Below are 16,824 nucleotides of genomic sequence, written 5' to 3' on the forward strand. Positions count from 1 at the left end.
ATAGATATCTCCAAATCTGGGTGAGTACAGCCAAAACTATCTGCATGGATACACACCACCAGATGTGCTTTTTTGTAACTTGGGTGAACTTACCATTTAACACAATGAAGGAGGAAGGTTCCATATAAACAGCACATTGAGCGATGGCTTATCCTCTTTAATAATCGGAATATTCCAATGGCGGATACTCAGGACGCCCAATTACAAATTTAATATTCACCCACTACCACCTGGAGTGCACTTATCAAACTTTCAGCAGGGTGAGGATTTTAGAGAATGCTGACCTATATTCAGACAGCTCTGAATGGAGGCAGAAGAGGAGGGGAGGTTGGAGAGAAAGACAGTGAGAGAAAGGGTGTGTACAAAAGGAAGGGGGTTATTTGGGGTCAGCTGAATCGACACTCAGCTGAGCTGCCTCCACTAACAGATCCAGTTTTCTCCTCTCCTGTGCAGTTGTTACAGCCGATATATGCATAATGCTTCTATATTGTGGAATGTTTGATCTGTAGCCACCGGGTAAAAATGTTTATGGTTTGTTTTGTTGGAAAAGTGAATAATTATTGAGAGATATGGAGACATCCCAAGTCAAGGCAGAAAAGTTGTGGAGGTTACAGAAAAGTCAGTGTCTTTGTATGTGTGTGTGCTGTGAGAAACTGTTTCTAGCATTAGAATACAGAAGTAATTAGTTTTATGCATTAAGTAAGTTAAGTACAGGTTTATGCATTTAGATTAAAAAGAATTATATTGTATAACTCTATAAGTATTGAGACTTAAAATTTGGACACACATTTGTTCTTCTTCTTTGCACAATGATATGTAAACAATAAACCATTGTGCTGTTAAGTTTATATTTCACTTGGAAATCGGACACTACTACACTGGCAATGATCCCCATTAGATGTTCTTTTCATTTGTTGAACCCCTGTTGAGCCATTGACAGCTGCTGCATACTTAGCGTTGTGATTGTCCTTTGTTGTACTGTCGAAGGGAATGGGAATAGTGATAGCTGCCTGTGTCTCATGTGTTTAGCTCTAGTGATAGTAACCAGTAGAGCGTCAAAAGTCTTGATATACAGTAACATGTGGTGTCATACCTTAACTACAGGGAGTGCTCAGCCCATATCAATTCACTTATGGGATTAAGAAATGACTAATAATGTTGCCCACCAGCTGGTTAACTGTCTTTGTGACTTTGCGAATTGCGGTGATTAACTTTTTTTAGTGCCTGCTAACACAGATTTGGATGTTTTTATCAAATAATCAGTAGTGTCAATGAGTACCAAGAATTCACTCCTCCTCTCACCTCTCAGACTAAAGAATAGGAGCACTGTAAATGAAAAAAATCTTCTTTTTGGTTGGTTTTCGCCCACATAAAAGCTCAATGAAGGACATACTGTATTGATAAATGGTATATGTATTGATATTTTAGCATGAACAGATTGACTATTTGGTCAGGCAGAAATCTTTTTTGTAGTTGTGGTGAATTTGTTTTGTATAATTGCTAATATATGTAAGGATGTGTACATTTGTGGATGCGTTTACTGTACACTTCACTGATTCTTCTTCAGTCACTGAGCAGTGGAAGAAGTCGATTAAGCTGTGAGGAAGCAGCAGGGTCAAGGAGTCAAGGAACAACGTTACACTCAATTTAAGACACTCCATTCTACACACTTAAACAACACACACACCTACACACAAACGCACACAGATGTTGCTTGAGGAATGAGTTTCTGTTGCCAAGTACATGCTGTACTGCTACTGTATTCAATATGGGTGCTCTAGAGTTACTATCTCATGTGGGATGCAGAGGGCAAGGTGTTGCTTTGAAGCCTCTGCAACAACACAAACATCCAATCGATAGTTGTCACTTAAAAGGAGCTCAAAGTGACTGGCTACATGCGTGGCTGCTGATAATGCTGTGCAGCTGCACACTAATATGCACACGCACACACAGTTGTTGAAGCACACATATCTGCCCAAGCACTCTGGGTGTTTCACACACACACACACACACACACACACACACACACACACACACACACACACACACACACACACACACACACACACACACACACACACACACACACACACACACACACACACACACACACACACACACACACACACACACACACACACACACACACACACACACACACACACACACAGACTGTCTGTCTCTCTGAGAGAACATGAGCTGCCATATCATATTTCCTGGTCTGGCTCTAACAGGGAGCCTGTCAAGATAAAAGGACCATCTTCAATCGGTTACTACAGGATGGTGCTATAGTACACCACTTCCAGTCTACTGTAGCCCCAGTGGGTGAGGCAGGGTGCTCCCTAACATATAGTCCCCCTGTGGGGGTCTAGGACTACAGTAGATGCCCCCTCGGGCTATGCCCACACAAAAGTCTTCAGTGAAAAGTGGAGATAAGGGACTCATTACAGTGCGTGTATCGACATATCAATCATCCATGCATCATTCATGCATTCACCATCAAATTATGCTAATCCTAATTACTTCTGGGGAAATTACCATTCTTTATCTGCTAATAGTCGGGATTGTTTGGGGTTTCCTACCCACTATATCCACCACCATTTTCCCCAATATTTTCATTTTTCACATTCTCATATTCAGTGCTAATGATCCCATTTTGCACCGCGTACAATGGAATAATAATGGCCTAAATATGAATAATGAATCAGTGACAAGTCACGGAGCATTACAATAGTGTACAGGGCAAACAGTGTAATTGTTTATGTCCTTGTGAGTCATCAAGAGGAGTTGTGAAGCTGCCGTTGCACATGGGTGATTAATCATTGTGGTTACACGTATGTTAATAATTCCTACTTTGCATGTATAAAAGTAATTATGGTTAATGGAGGAGATAGATGGGCCACTCCATGGACAAATATGCATAGCAATGCCTGTAATATGATTCCTATGATGCATGGTGCAGTGCTGCATCTCGCTCCATTGTGGGCTATCTGCATCGTTTTGACCGCACTCTGCCGGAATACACACATATATATATACAGACTGTGTGTGTACAGATGCCTATATTGTGTTGTGTGTTTGTAGTATGTACTTACTACATATACAATACTATGACCACTGAATTATTAACTTGTGGTGTTGATCAAGAGAAAATTAATTAATGAAAATTTTTGATGATGCAAGTTACAAATCATTTGCAGGGGCTTTTTTTTTATATTGCAAAGAATGTCACCCAATGTTCAAAAGACTCAGGTGATGTCATGATTATTGATTATTTTTTGTGACCAGTAGTCCAAATCTCATAGACATTCAGTCTATTGATACAGAACTGAGAAAAAAAGTTGTATTTATTTTTCTTTGAGGACTAAATAAATCTCTTGATTAGAACTGTGCATGTGATCGTTGATAAAACACATCTCCTGTAAATCAATCAATTCATTATTTTGGCATGAGTGAGGTCTATTGGAAATTGCAGTGAAAGCGGTGGATTTGTGTGTTTTGTTAAGTAAATGAGATGCAATAAACAGTCTGGAGCAGTCACCTAAAGCCCTGGAAATTAATTATGTTTCCTGATATCTATTAGACTTACTGACTAAGTCTCTGAACATGATGATTTGATAACAAAGGTAATTGGTAGTTATAATGACACAGCTACTCTCATTGAGGCATGGCAGTTGTGTGTATGTGCCATGTGCTCACACAAGGAAAAAACCTAATACTGAATGAATGAAGAGAACCCATTGAAATATTTCATTGCTTGTACATTTATAGACGTCTACGGTTCATTTGGGGATTTCACCAAGCTTCTACCCAACAGGGGGGAGTGGGTGATGGTTTTGGGAGGTTGTGGTGAGCTGTGCAAACACTGAGGGAGAGGCATGGGAGTTTTAAATAGCAAGATGGACCCATGACTAACTGCGGCCAAGCCAAGACCGCCTTGGTCACACTCCAAACCCAGAGAGAGCATCCTCACTGGGACTGCATTCCTCCGTCCTCCTCCATTTATCCTGCACCACCAGCAGCTGACTGATGATAAATTTTGCGGCTACCCTCCACTAAACCATGTGGTGGTGGTGTGTGCGTGTCTCTGCAATTGTGTGTCTGTTGAAGGGGTGTGTATGACCTCCAACTTTCTTGTAGTGTGTGTGTGTGTGTGTGCGTGTGGGTATGTGAGTAAACAGGCGAGGATCATAAATCTATCTTTCAGTACCAAACAGAAACATCTGCAATGTTTTTTTTTCTCTTTTTTTTAAAGCTTTTTTTTATGTTGCGTAGTACTGCACAATGTTAGCTTTGGGTTAGGCACTTCTGACCACATCAGTGCCATCAGAGAATTAAAGCCAAATGAAAGTGTGAACACTTCCCAAATAGTTTCACCTCCATCTTACAAGCTACAAAATTAACGCTTGTTTCCATCTGCAAACACAAAATAGCCGTAAATGCACATTGTGTTTATACACACATGAACCTCAATGACTGATGAGGTAAAATTAGCAAGAACTTGCGCTATGTAGACATAAAATTGCTATTACGCACTTAGACACACACTGCAGCTCCTCAAAATAAAGATACTTCATTTACTTGTCCAGTGTCACCATCCTGCCTGCCTTGCGCTTGGAGACAATACCCATTTGTTGTAAAATAACTCTCATAGCGGGCTGTTTTATATTAGACACTGGCGAGGAGATAGCGGTACAGGCAATTAACTTATCAACCCTGCAACATGGATTTATAGCTAAGGCATTCGTCTTGGGCTGAAGCAGCCAGGCTGCTGGCTGTATTGTATTTCCTGTCATCTTCTCTTGCAGGTGTAGAAGTGTCCTTGTCAGAGCGCTGCAGTTGGGATCTGCAGAGGGCAGATTGCCAGGGCTTAGGGCCAAGGGGGCCACTGGCAGCTCATTGTGCTAAAGACAAACTGAGCAGTAGGTTAAAAAAACGAGCCCCTCATCCAATATTTGTGCAAGTATTATAGATGAATTCTGTACAACAATGCACTTACAGAACTGGTGCAGACACTAGCAAAAGAGTGCATGCACTGTAGGGATGGAAACTGTTTAACATTCATGCGACCGTCATGATCATGAACACATTTTCTCCTGCTCTGTGATTCTTTAGAAACTAATTTTATGAGGACCAAGACCAGTGCCAAATCACACTGTAGAAACTGTCATAATGAGGCTATTTTGTTAATACAGAAGGAGGGATGAAGTGTGAGATTAACATTCTAGCTGATCAATATTGAAATATTTTAACATATGGGGCTCATTCCCTTTATATCTGAGGATGTCTTTCAACGTCATTTTCCTCTTCATCATTTTTCTTCCTTTTCTACCGTCTTCCTTTTGTTCCTTAATTAATTCATATCTATTCACACTCATTAGCTATAGCACAGCGCCATATGGCTTCTTCTACATTTTCAGCTCTAAATTCAGCCTGACAGCCTAGAAACTATTTAAAATATGTTATGTTACAATCTACACTGTGCTGCTAAAAAGTGGTGTCATGACAAATGGAGTCTGGTTTCAGAGGAACTTGCTTCCAGTCGTTGCCTTGAAACTCTCTCGATATGGAATTATCCTCACAGACCCGAGGAGGCATTCAAAAGTATTCATACATTCAAAATATCTACTCATTGGTGCCATTCAGTGGTTTAAAGTGGCAGAACATGGTATGAAAGACGTGTGCAGGTATGGTTGTCACTCAGATCCGTAAATGGCACCGCCGCTCGCCTTCTAGGTGGCTCCATCAGCTTGCTTGCTTAACAGCAAAACCCCCGTGTGTTTGGTGCAACATGTGAAGAGCACTCGAGAAAGGTTTGAGACCTGAAGGGTGTTAATTACTTGTCAAGAGGTTGTTAAAATGAGACCTGTGGCAAAAAGACTGAGTGGCTATATAGATCCCCCACGCAGATATCGCACAGAACACGCACACACACACATGCACGCGGGCGGCCTGGCACTAACGCTAACGAGTGTACCAGCAAACACAAATTGGTAAATGCCAACTGACATGCACATGGAAGCACGATCACACATGTTATGACGTATATAATCGCAACAAAAGTGCACCCACACACACACACACACACACACATACACACTGACACTCAGGTTAGAATGTCAAACATCCTTGAATAGCTGCTCATTATGGTACCTGTTGATGTAAAAATGCCACAAGCACTTGAAGCACATTTTCACACAAAGAGCAGGTGCAGTCCTTCTGTCACCTTCCTCTCTCACTCCACCTATAGAATATCTTCAAACAGCTGCTCTCCCTTCATTCCTGCTATACCTGGAGATTAATACCTTTAATATTCATGCCTAGTGCCGACTTTTATCCCCATTTGTGTAGAAGTTTGCAATAAGCAACCTTATCACGTCATGCACCAGGCCCAGAAGAACCACCAGCAAGATCAGAGGGACAGGCTAAATATTTGAATAAAGCCGGATCAATGAAAATCAAGCGCCCTGTGAACATGGGCAAAATCTCCAGGTAAAGACAAACACTAAAATCTGGACAAAGACAAAGTGTCCCATTCCTCTAAACGACTATGCATACTTTTTTTTTTTTGACTTGCATCTGTTAGTCATTCAAGAAGAACGGCCTGGCTGCCTCCAGCTAGCCTTCCTCTTCTCCGCAGTTATGATTTATGCCTTCCTTAACTAATCAAGGGTATGATCATTAGTCAGGGGATATTCAAGGGGCCAGGGACTTGTCAGGTCAGTGGAAGGCCGTATCTCTCATTGTGGTTCCCCCCTGCCATCCACGGGTGAGGTCTGGGATAAGATATGACTGGAGGTACGCCCCCTCACCCTCCACCAGTGCCCTCTGAGGCATTTGTCAACAAACAAGACAAGCAACAGGAGCTCAGCGTTGTGTTGTAAAATGGACCGAGTCAGTGAGAGAAGAGAAGAAAGCCATGATGGTGACAAAAATCTGCAAGAGTGATTGCCCAGAGCGTGTTTGTTCTCTGTTGAAATTTATTACAGATTTCTCTTGTCTTTGTTTGGATCCAGAGCACAGGCAGCGAAGAACAACACTTTAGACATGAGCAAATATCATACAATTTAATGACACAATAAAACAACAAATTTCACAAATTTGCACCGGATCTCTGTCTATGTACAAATAGTCTCAGGAAACCTTGTTCTATTCTGAGCTGTAATCCTGTGGCTCCTGGATGTCACCTCACACTGACCTCCATGCACACACACAGACACACAGACACGCACACAAGCATTAAAAATACACACACATATACAGACAACGACCACACTGCATGCAAAAACAGCACAGGAAGTGGGGGTGGTACAAAAGGTCAGAGCTCAAGGAATGCAGCGCTGATGGCCCGGCTGCTTCTATTTACGACAAACTTGGCCAATCATACGCCTACAATGTGAACAGCCAACTCGGAACTTACTAGAATGTATATTGAGGTGGCGGTGGCGAGTGAAGGAGAGAAAATTGATTTTTTTGCATGTGTGTGTTTTGTTGTGCGTGTGATTTGGGGGGGGGGGGTGTGCTAACAAAGGCTGTGGGTGTTATCCAGGGAAGTTCTGCATGCTGAATCTGTCCAAATCAATGTGATTATCCCTCAGCTATTGCTAATTAGAATCATTAATACTCAATGAAAGCAGGAAACGACGCACACTCTCTCTCCCTGCCTCCTTCAGCCTACCTCGCCTCTTTCTGGAATGGCTTTGAGGGAACAGAGGCATTTGGAAAAGGTCCGCTGTTGGCCGCACTTCAGTCGAGATTCTCATCTGCACATAATTCACTTTCAAAGGGCAGAGGGGGCGGCAAAGAGAATCCTTAATTGCACCGGCACCGTGTACAACATAGACAAATGTTTATATCTCAGCCTTCTAATGAGAAACCAATAACGGATGCAAAAAAGCACTCTCTCTCTTTCTCCATCCTCCCCCCATCCAACCCCAAATACACAGATACACATGCGCATGACAATGAAAAACAGGCCTTTTTGGAGAGTGTCACCTCATTCATCAATAGCCCTTATGCTTGGAGTCATGCAATACTCCGCTCAGGCACTGATGCAGCAATAAATCTGTTTTGCTAGAATGTAACACAGCCTATATTTCTCCATTAGGTTGATCCTGTGGTAAGGGCAAAGGATGTTTCACATTGTAATGGTCAAGCGTCTGACAGGCTGACATAGTCCTGAGGCTGCATTTGTCTTGTAGCCCAGGGTATTCAACAGGCAAGTTGCAACAAACTGAATGGGACATTTATGTTGCTGCTTTAAATGTTTGGATACTCAAAAATGATTTGAATTTGTTGGGACAAACCAGGAAGTTAGTGTGTTACATCGAGTCACCCATACAGGAGAGGCGACGGTTTTTTTTTCAAGATATAAGTTTATGTAATGCCCTTGTGAGTTATTAGCATCCTCATACAAAATGGATGGCAAGTAACTGGGCAAAGAAATGAACAACAACAAACTGCCAAACACACAGTCACGGGAGACTATCTTCTCATCTCATCTATCTCCCACAATTCAGTGCGGTGGGCCGTCGCGGCAGAGCGCCAGTCAGGCCGGTGAATCTCGGCACAGCCTTATCTCCCAGCGGCGGAGGAGGAAACGGAGGTCCTTCAAAGGGCTGAGGTCATTTCCTCTGCCTCCGGGCACTGGCAGGGAAAATAAAATGTCTCCATTCGGTCAGCCCTGCTTTATTTCAAATGCCGCCGCTGCCTTTTAAGAGGCCCTTGTGGGCATGGATGGCAAATGAGCGGTTTTGGGCTCTCGCAATCTATTCCCTTTCTTTTTCCCTCTGCCATCCTCAATCCCCCACTCCATCTGTGATGCAAACCCCCAAATCTCTGCTGTATTTCTACAGTAAATGTGGAAGAGCACAGACAGATATAGAGATGGACAGAGCACGAGAGCAGAGAGAGAGAGAAACACAGAGACAAAGAGGAAAGGAGAAGCAGTGTGAGAGTGTGGAGGAGCATGAGAGCGAGAGAGAGAGAGAAAGAGAGATGAAGAGCTGAATGCCTCCACTCACCCACAGCGCTTGACAGCCCTAAAGCCCTTTCACAACTTCCTGTTCCCATTTCTCTCTGAACTGGGCTACATCCAAAGCGTGCGTGTGTGTATTTATCAGCATGCACAGTTTATGTGCATGTGTTGTGTACCCTTGCAAGAATATGACTGTGTGTATGTGTGCCTGGAAAGTCTGTGTGTGTGTGTGTGTGAGTGAGTGTGTGTCATAGAGTAAGGTAGGGAGCGAGGGAGTGAGTCAGCGCTGGGAAGATAGAGAAGCTCATTGAAAGGCCTGCGTGGTGGAGGAGAGCAGCCAGAACGGGCAGACAGGCAGGCAGGCACACATGCTGTGATGTTAGGGAAAGGATTGATAGATCTGTTGCATGGCTACCGCTGCTGCAAGAGCCTAACACACCTCAGGCAGATGGATGGGGAGTGCGTGCGGGGGTATGATTAGTCTTTGTGTGTGTGTGTGTGTGTGTCACAGTTTGCCCTTTGTGTTTGAGTGCGTGGGAGAGGTTTATTACATGATCTTAGCATGTACAGTAGTTACCTCAAACAAGGCTTTACACAGGGTAAACATATAGATAAATGTGCAGTAGTAAGGAAAGAATGCGTTCATGTTTGTGCGTGGGCGCCCTACCTGTGCTAGCTTCTGTTTGTATGTACTAAAACACACATTTCCCCGACACCTGAACTGTAAGTACAGAAAGCGTCATCGCTATGTGTTTTCTGCTTTTTCTACAACAGACAGCGCTCACTCCCACGCTCGCTACACTACTCCATCTCGCACATCGTCCCCTCTCCATCTCCTCATCATCTCCCTCATTGCCCCATTCTTTTTTTCCCCCAGTGTTTAACTAGCACAGCAAATAAATTGTCGAGTAGAACATTTATAATGAATAATAAACGTATAGAGGGACATAGTCTGGAATGAAAGCAAACATCCCTACATTAAGCACAGTAAATAAACAGTAGAATGAAGGAACTCACCTTTAAACCTCCATTTATCCACAGTTAAAATAAAAAATCTAACAGCTTTAGTATAGATTTTGCTTAGAAATACAGCAACCAGGCATAACATAACCACCTGCCTAATCCCCCTTTTGCTGACAAATACGCAACCAACTGTGATGCACTGTGTGGTCTAACAACTTTCTATCAGAACCAGCATGAACGTCTTCAGCAATTTGAGCCACAGTTGCTCGTCAATGAGCCTCGGGCGTCCATGACCCTGTCGCCGGTTCAACACTTTTCCTTCCTTGGACCACTTTTGATAGATCCTTTCCTGACCACTGCAGACTGGGAACACCCCACGAGAGCTACAGTTTTTCAGATGTTCTGACCCAGCAGCCATCACAATTTGGCTCTTGTCAAACTCGCTCAAATTCTCACTCTTGTCTGTTTTTACTGCTTCTAACAAATGAACTTTGAGGACAAAATGTTCACTTGCTGCCTAATATATCCCTCCTAAAAACAGGTGATGAAGTGTTATGTTCAGGGTTACTCACTTCACCTGTCAGTGGTCATAATGTTATGCCTGATTGGTGTATGTCCAGGAGAGGAATATGTTCTGTCATGCCGAATTTGCTACATGTTGAAATACAGTCATCAAGTAACACTTAACTATGTATGGGATCTAGATGTCTAAGAAAAGAGTCCAGCTCTAGTAGTTAGACAAGCTTGTGCTTTATGAAGTACATATTCTCAGCGTAGTAACATGCTGCAACGTCAAAGACAGCTTATGCAACAAATTATAATGTCATAAATTATGAACTGAATTTTTCATCTGGCACCTTGTCAGATGACATCACATTACGCTCTGGAAAAACTTGAGCCAGTTCCAACATTTTTGCTTTAGTGTGCCTGCGAGTGTGTTTTTTTTCCTCTCTCCCATAATCCTTTGCATTTGTGCCCCCTACTATCTCAAAGCAAAGGATGTACTGACATGACATGAAACAAGCTTTGTGTGTTTCTGTTCACACAGTACTCATGTCAGTGTGATAAAAACGGTGGCGACACCAGTTGTGTAAATCAAACGGTATATGAAGTATATACTATGTCAATTAAAGCATAGTATTAAAATGTGTGACTGAGAACAGCTTTGACAATATAAAGTTTAACAAAACCAAAGCTTTTGACTTTACAAATGAAGGGGTGACAGAGAAGTTAGTGAGTGGAAGATAAGTTTGTCTGTTTGTTTTCACTGTCTGACTGTCGATCTTTTGCTCTAGCTAGCTCCCTCTCTGAGATGACTGCATCTGACCTATCCTCTATCCCATTTTTCTCACATTGTTTTGGCAGTGCGCTCATCGAGCTGAACTAAACACAAAATAACACCGGGGGGGGAGGGGAGGAGGGAGACAGGAGATGGAGGTAAGGGATGCTCGCTGTGTGACGGTGGCACAGCGGTGATAAGCAGCCTCTCTGACATTTGAACAAGTGTCAGGGTCAGGGGGCCAGATGACTGGAAACAATGCGTGAATAGATCAGGGCGATGTGTCGATTTGGCTTTGTTGCCGGGAGCGCAGACGCGCGCCAGCCCATCAGGCTTCAATACACCGGCTCGGCTCGTTTACGCTTTGATACCTGCTCACCTTTCAGGAGATAGCGAGAGAGATGTGGAGTTGTAGGAGGAGAAATTGTGTTTTTGTGTAGTCCCTCTTCTCCTCAACGTGTCTTTCAAACACTAAAGAAGCGTAGTTTTCTCCTCAAGGTTACTCTTCACACTCCTCTTTCCTCTGCGAACACATCTCCCCTCTGTCCACCTCCCCCCTCTTTCGCTTGGTACAGAGCAGGACCATCCTTTCCACTCATAAAATATGTCTGCTTATATTTGCTTCTTGGCATTTCAGCAGCGCCGCATTCCAGGAGGGTGACTTATGGGAAACATTGTCTCCCACACAACACAGTGCTAAACTGAACTGATGTTTTTGCACTGTGCGTAACTCGGGTCAGCTGGACACTGAGAAGGATAACCTTTGATTCAGCACAACGTATTCCTTCCATCACACAAACTGAAAGAGCCTTGCCTCCTTTTCCCGTCTCGATCCGCCTAACCTCCCTCCACCGTGGCTTTCTCCTCTTTAATCCACCCTGTGCTGTGTCCTGTGACCTGCACAGACATCCTTCCTGCTAACATGCATCCAGTCTTGTCTTTAATAGCCCGTAGGATTCACTAAAAGGACCCGTCAAGATAATCAGCCCTTTTTTTTCTCTATCCTCTAAAAGGCAGAGGTTCTTTTCTGCAACATTTTGACCCAGAGAATGCCTGGCAGGATAAACTCAGGTGTGGAGCAGGGTTAAGAAGACAGCTTCACCTTGAAAGGCCACACTTCAGAGCCCGGGAAACCACAAAAAGCAATTAAAAGTATTGATGGAACTTCAATAGCTCTTAAACAGTGCTGCCAGACACCTCGGGGCTAGTAGCACACTAATCTTTTTCTTTTTTCCCCATCTCTCTATCGCTCCATCCTCTCACTCTCCCTCTTTCTCCACTGGAAGTGGTTGTTCTTGATGATCAACTCATTATATAAAACATAAAAAGGAAGTGAAATGTATTTACAGCCATGCGATGCAGGTGGCTGGAGTGAAAGCAGAGCAAAGATCCTGGGAAGGTGAGTGCAACAATGATGGTAATTAAAGTTTATCTAATCCCAACTAGCTTATTAGCCCTCTAATTGGTCGTGTATGTTCAAGCATGTAAGTGTGTGTAGGCTGTGTGCTCAAGAAACACTTTTAAACGAGCCACTAATGTCATCGCTGCATGCGCGCACAATTTACCGTGCAGACACTAATGGACCTTTCATACAAACACACTTTCCAAAGGATTGTTCCATATGACAGAACAGGAAATAGAGGAGGAGCTGTGGATGGGGCTGAAACGGCGGTTGCCTGCCTGCTTATCCACAATAACAGGGCTGCAACATCTACAACACGCACATTGTTTACTTCAAGCATTCCTGCAATGTGTGCTAGCTACTTGCTACATTGTTGATTTATTCTTAAAGGCTTCATTGGTTCATGTTTGACTGGGATTGGTGTGGAAAGACCCAGCCTGAAGAATAATAGCCTGTGCACTACAACAAGGTGGGTGTACAAGAGCGACAAATAATGACTTACCTTTGCACTGGTTGGTGTTCTTATCCAGAATGGCCTTAGTTGACACTATTTTTCCATACCTGTAAAGACAGAGAAATAAAATTTAGTGACTCGAAATGACCTCGAAAAAGCCTTTGAATGGAGGGGCCGCTCACTCCGACTGCCACCCCATGGTTAAAGTAGATGTTTTATTTTCCATAGTCTCTGCCATTTAGTTGCAGCTAGCAATTTGCAAAGTAGCACAAATGTCAAAAGCCACTGGAAAGAGAAATCACTTGAGGTTAATAACATTATGTGTATGGCTGACTTCAAATGAATGTGCAGCCTTCTGACATTTGAGAGAGTCACTGAACATTTTCAAAAGGTCTAAAAGCAGACATGCACAGTGGACAGTCTTAAAAGTTACATAGTTATACCACATGTTGGTTGATTAATTACTTTTTAATAACTAATTTAAGCAATGACCAAAAGACAGTCTTTCTCTTTTGAGTAAAAGGAATATTGACATAAACAGCTATAGAAGGTGCTAGCAGGTGGATGCTGTAACGCTAAGCCAGGCTAGCTGCTCTCCTCATTTAATTTGTGCCTGCTAAACTAAGCTAAGCTATCGGCTGGCTAGCTCCAGCTATCAACCAGATGTGTTGTCATCAATCTCTTGGCAAGAAGGCAAATGTATAGATTTACCGATGACTATTCCTTTAACCCAATTACATCACTCATTGACTTATAGCATATCAATCTAATACTGTAGAGAATTTTCATCCATTCGTGAGAAGCGTAAGATGTGGAAGAGGCGGTGTTTGAATGGTCTTTTGAAACCCAATAGAAAACTGAAATTGCCAAAACTGCATAAAGTCCACGACCCGCAGAATCTAACATGTTGTTGACGTGGCTCCTCGCAAAACTGAAAGGTGTTGCATTTCTTTATTCCACAGCTCTGCATGCACGGTGGGCTGCTATGAATTTTTCAGAGCTGAAAGACTGACCTTACTGACAGACTGACAGTGAGTTATTCTATCTGCTTGTCTCAGCTAAAACTGCAACATGTTGCATTGTGTGCAGGGCGAGAAGCACTGTAAATACAGTTCGAGTGTGTGTGTGTGTGTGTGTGTGTGTGTGTGTGTGTGTGTGTGTGTGTGTGTGTGTGTGTGTGTGTGTGTGTGTGTGTGTGTGTGTGTGTGTGTGTGTGTACCAATCTGCATGTGTGGATACTCCATATATTTACAGTATATGTTCGTAGCTGCACTCTTGCGTGTACAATTACACTTGTGTAGGTGATGTGTACATGCCTGTATATGCTGTATAAGTGAGAACAATTCCCTGTGTGTTGAACGCACTTCACTTTGAGTGAGTAAAGGAACAGCAGCTTTGCTCTGTAGGGTTGGGGCGCACATGTGCGCACACACACACACACAACACACACACACACACACACACACAACCAACCACACACACACACACACACACACACTCTGTAGGGAAGAAGCAGTGGTGCATCCCGGCCCATATTTCACCAGCAGGGGATAATTGTGCCATTTCTCAACGAGTGGCTGAGACTCTATTTACTGCATGCTGCAGTGGGGTGGGTGGTGGATATGAACTGATGAGCTCCGAGAGGAAAACTACCAGCTCACACACACACACACACTCACAAATATGAGCACAGAGACAGCACTCACCAATCAGTGGATTGTCTCTCTTCCGCAGATAAACAGGCCATTTTAGCTATAGGGATCCATAATCTACCGCAACAGAACAGGACCAACGTGCAATGTTTGATCACACTGAGACACTCTTGAGCGTAAGTGCTCACAATGAACATGGAACAGTGAGTTTCATTTGATTAGAGAACATGCAGAGCAGATTTCGCAACTGCAAAATCTCAGAATCTGTCGAGAGGAACTCACAAGTAAGAACTGGTAATATGCCTGAAATATTCCATCACTGTGGATGTGATTTTATAGCACTATAAAGAGACTGGCAAACTCAAAAATTGTGATATTTAAAAAGAAAATCCTCAATATCCATATCAAACAAACAAGTGTCACTTTGTTGACAAACATGTACAGTAATGAGAATGTAACAACCAAACATGAATGTCACATTTCTCCTTAAAATCAGATCGAGCAGTGACAGCGACTATATCAGTATCAGACTTATATCAATTCAATTCAATTTTAATTTATTTAAAAGGGACAATGTACAGTTAAAACATAAATGTTGCCATTTGATGCACTATACCAGATTGTAGCTTTAAGCTAATTTGCATCTGTAGTCCCTTGGCAGGTCATATCAGTATTGTCACTGTGTTTTTTAACACCTGGAGGAGACGAGATTCAGGAGTTATGCAATTAATATGAGGAAATGTTGCATTACAATACTGATAAAATAAGATATTTATTTAAGACAATTCTGATGCCCATGCAGCCACTGAGCTAGTTAATGTGTTAGCTGCTGTACTGTATGCCTATCTGTTTATTTGCACACAGGTGTCTGCCCTGCTTCAGTACTTAAGTGGAAAAAAAATGTATGCTCTCAGTCTGGGAAGCAGTTAAAAAGCTCAGTGCTTTTGGCACAAATTGGGGGAAAGTTCTCATTAAAACTTTGTTTGGACTCTGGGGAAGCGGGAGACAGTAGCTTTCCAATGCCAACTCATCACGGCTTGCCTCATTAAATGTTAAAGATGGCTCATCAATGCATCGTATCCACAGTCCAAATATCCGCCACAAAGACACTGCATCAAGATGAAAAGACAAGGTGGAAGGAGCCAGCTTCACGGCCATAATGGAGACATATTGGAGACGGATGGAGAATGTGATCAGCATGTTCATGTATGGTGTGTGTGTGTGTGTGTGTGTGTGTGTGTGTGTGTGTGTGTGTGTGTGTGTGTGTGTGTGGCTGTGGAAGACCCTGCTGGTGGCTCCTTTGCCTCTCTGCCAGGCAGGCCTGGGGAGGCTTTGATGTGACAGAGGCAGTCCCTGTGAAGCGCAGGTTTAACACTGTGATGCTGCGGCCGGGATGCAGAGACTGTCTCCACTAATCCTATTTCAATCACTCTCGCTGCCTCTTATCTTTGACTCCGCTGGCCCTCGGCCCTCGGCCCTCCCCCCTTCCCCCTCCTCACAAATCTTTCCCACTCTTTTGCTCTCTCTCTCTCTTCCTCTCTTAATGCCCATCTACCATCCTTTCCATTTCTCTTTCCCATACTGTATCCTTCACTTGTCTCCTTTTGTCTCTCTCTCCCTCCTCCCTCCTAATAGGAATCCCATGGCAATCATTCTGATGCAAGAACGGATCAACCCTAAGAAAAGAAGACGCTAGAAATGAAACTGCCTATAAAAAAATAAAGGCTTTATGAGCTATTTTAGGATGATGAAAATGTACAAATTGTGGCGAATGTAAAACATGTCATTCGTTTGACAGCTGTCTGGACACGGAAATGTGATAAAACTGAGGCTGAGCCAAATGTTTTTGAGAAAGAAGCATCATGCACACGAGCAACATCCCAGCACTGCATTTCTTTCTTTCCCTGCTCTCTTGCTGGATAAAATAATCCAGGCCTTTTTCTTTTTTTTTGTGTGTCATCAGAGCTGGGAAAGTGAAGTGGCTCTTTGCTGTATGAGGGCATTTGGGAGGGAGAGAGAGAGAGAGAGAGAGAGAGGGAGAGGGAGAGAGGACTGGTCAGAACCACAACACGTCACTGTGGTGGTGAGAGTACACAG

At 43.2% G+C, this 16,824-nt stretch overlaps 1 protein-coding gene across 4 annotated transcripts in view; it reads right to left on the reverse strand.

Moving 5' to 3' along the window:
• Nucleotides 1-16,824, reverse strand: part of LOC310993609 (RNA-binding motif, single-stranded-interacting protein 3) — a gene marked incomplete at both ends in the record, with an annotated part of 259,796 nt that overhangs the window by 118,609 nt on the left and 124,363 nt on the right. For all 4 annotated transcript variants that reach the window (XM_083982008.1, XM_083982009.1, XM_083982010.1 and 1 more), the window contains one exon: nucleotides 13,124-13,182. In XM_083982008.1, the coding sequence (XP_083838134.1) occupies nucleotides 13,124-13,182 (59 nt within the window). The remainder of the gene's footprint in view (nucleotides 1-13,123; nucleotides 13,183-16,824) is intronic.

The sequence above is a fragment of the Trachurus trachurus genome, assembly GCF_905171665.1.
Source record: "Trachurus trachurus genome assembly, chromosome: 11".
Classification (NCBI taxonomy): domain Eukaryota; kingdom Metazoa; phylum Chordata; class Actinopteri; order Carangiformes; family Carangidae; genus Trachurus; species Trachurus trachurus.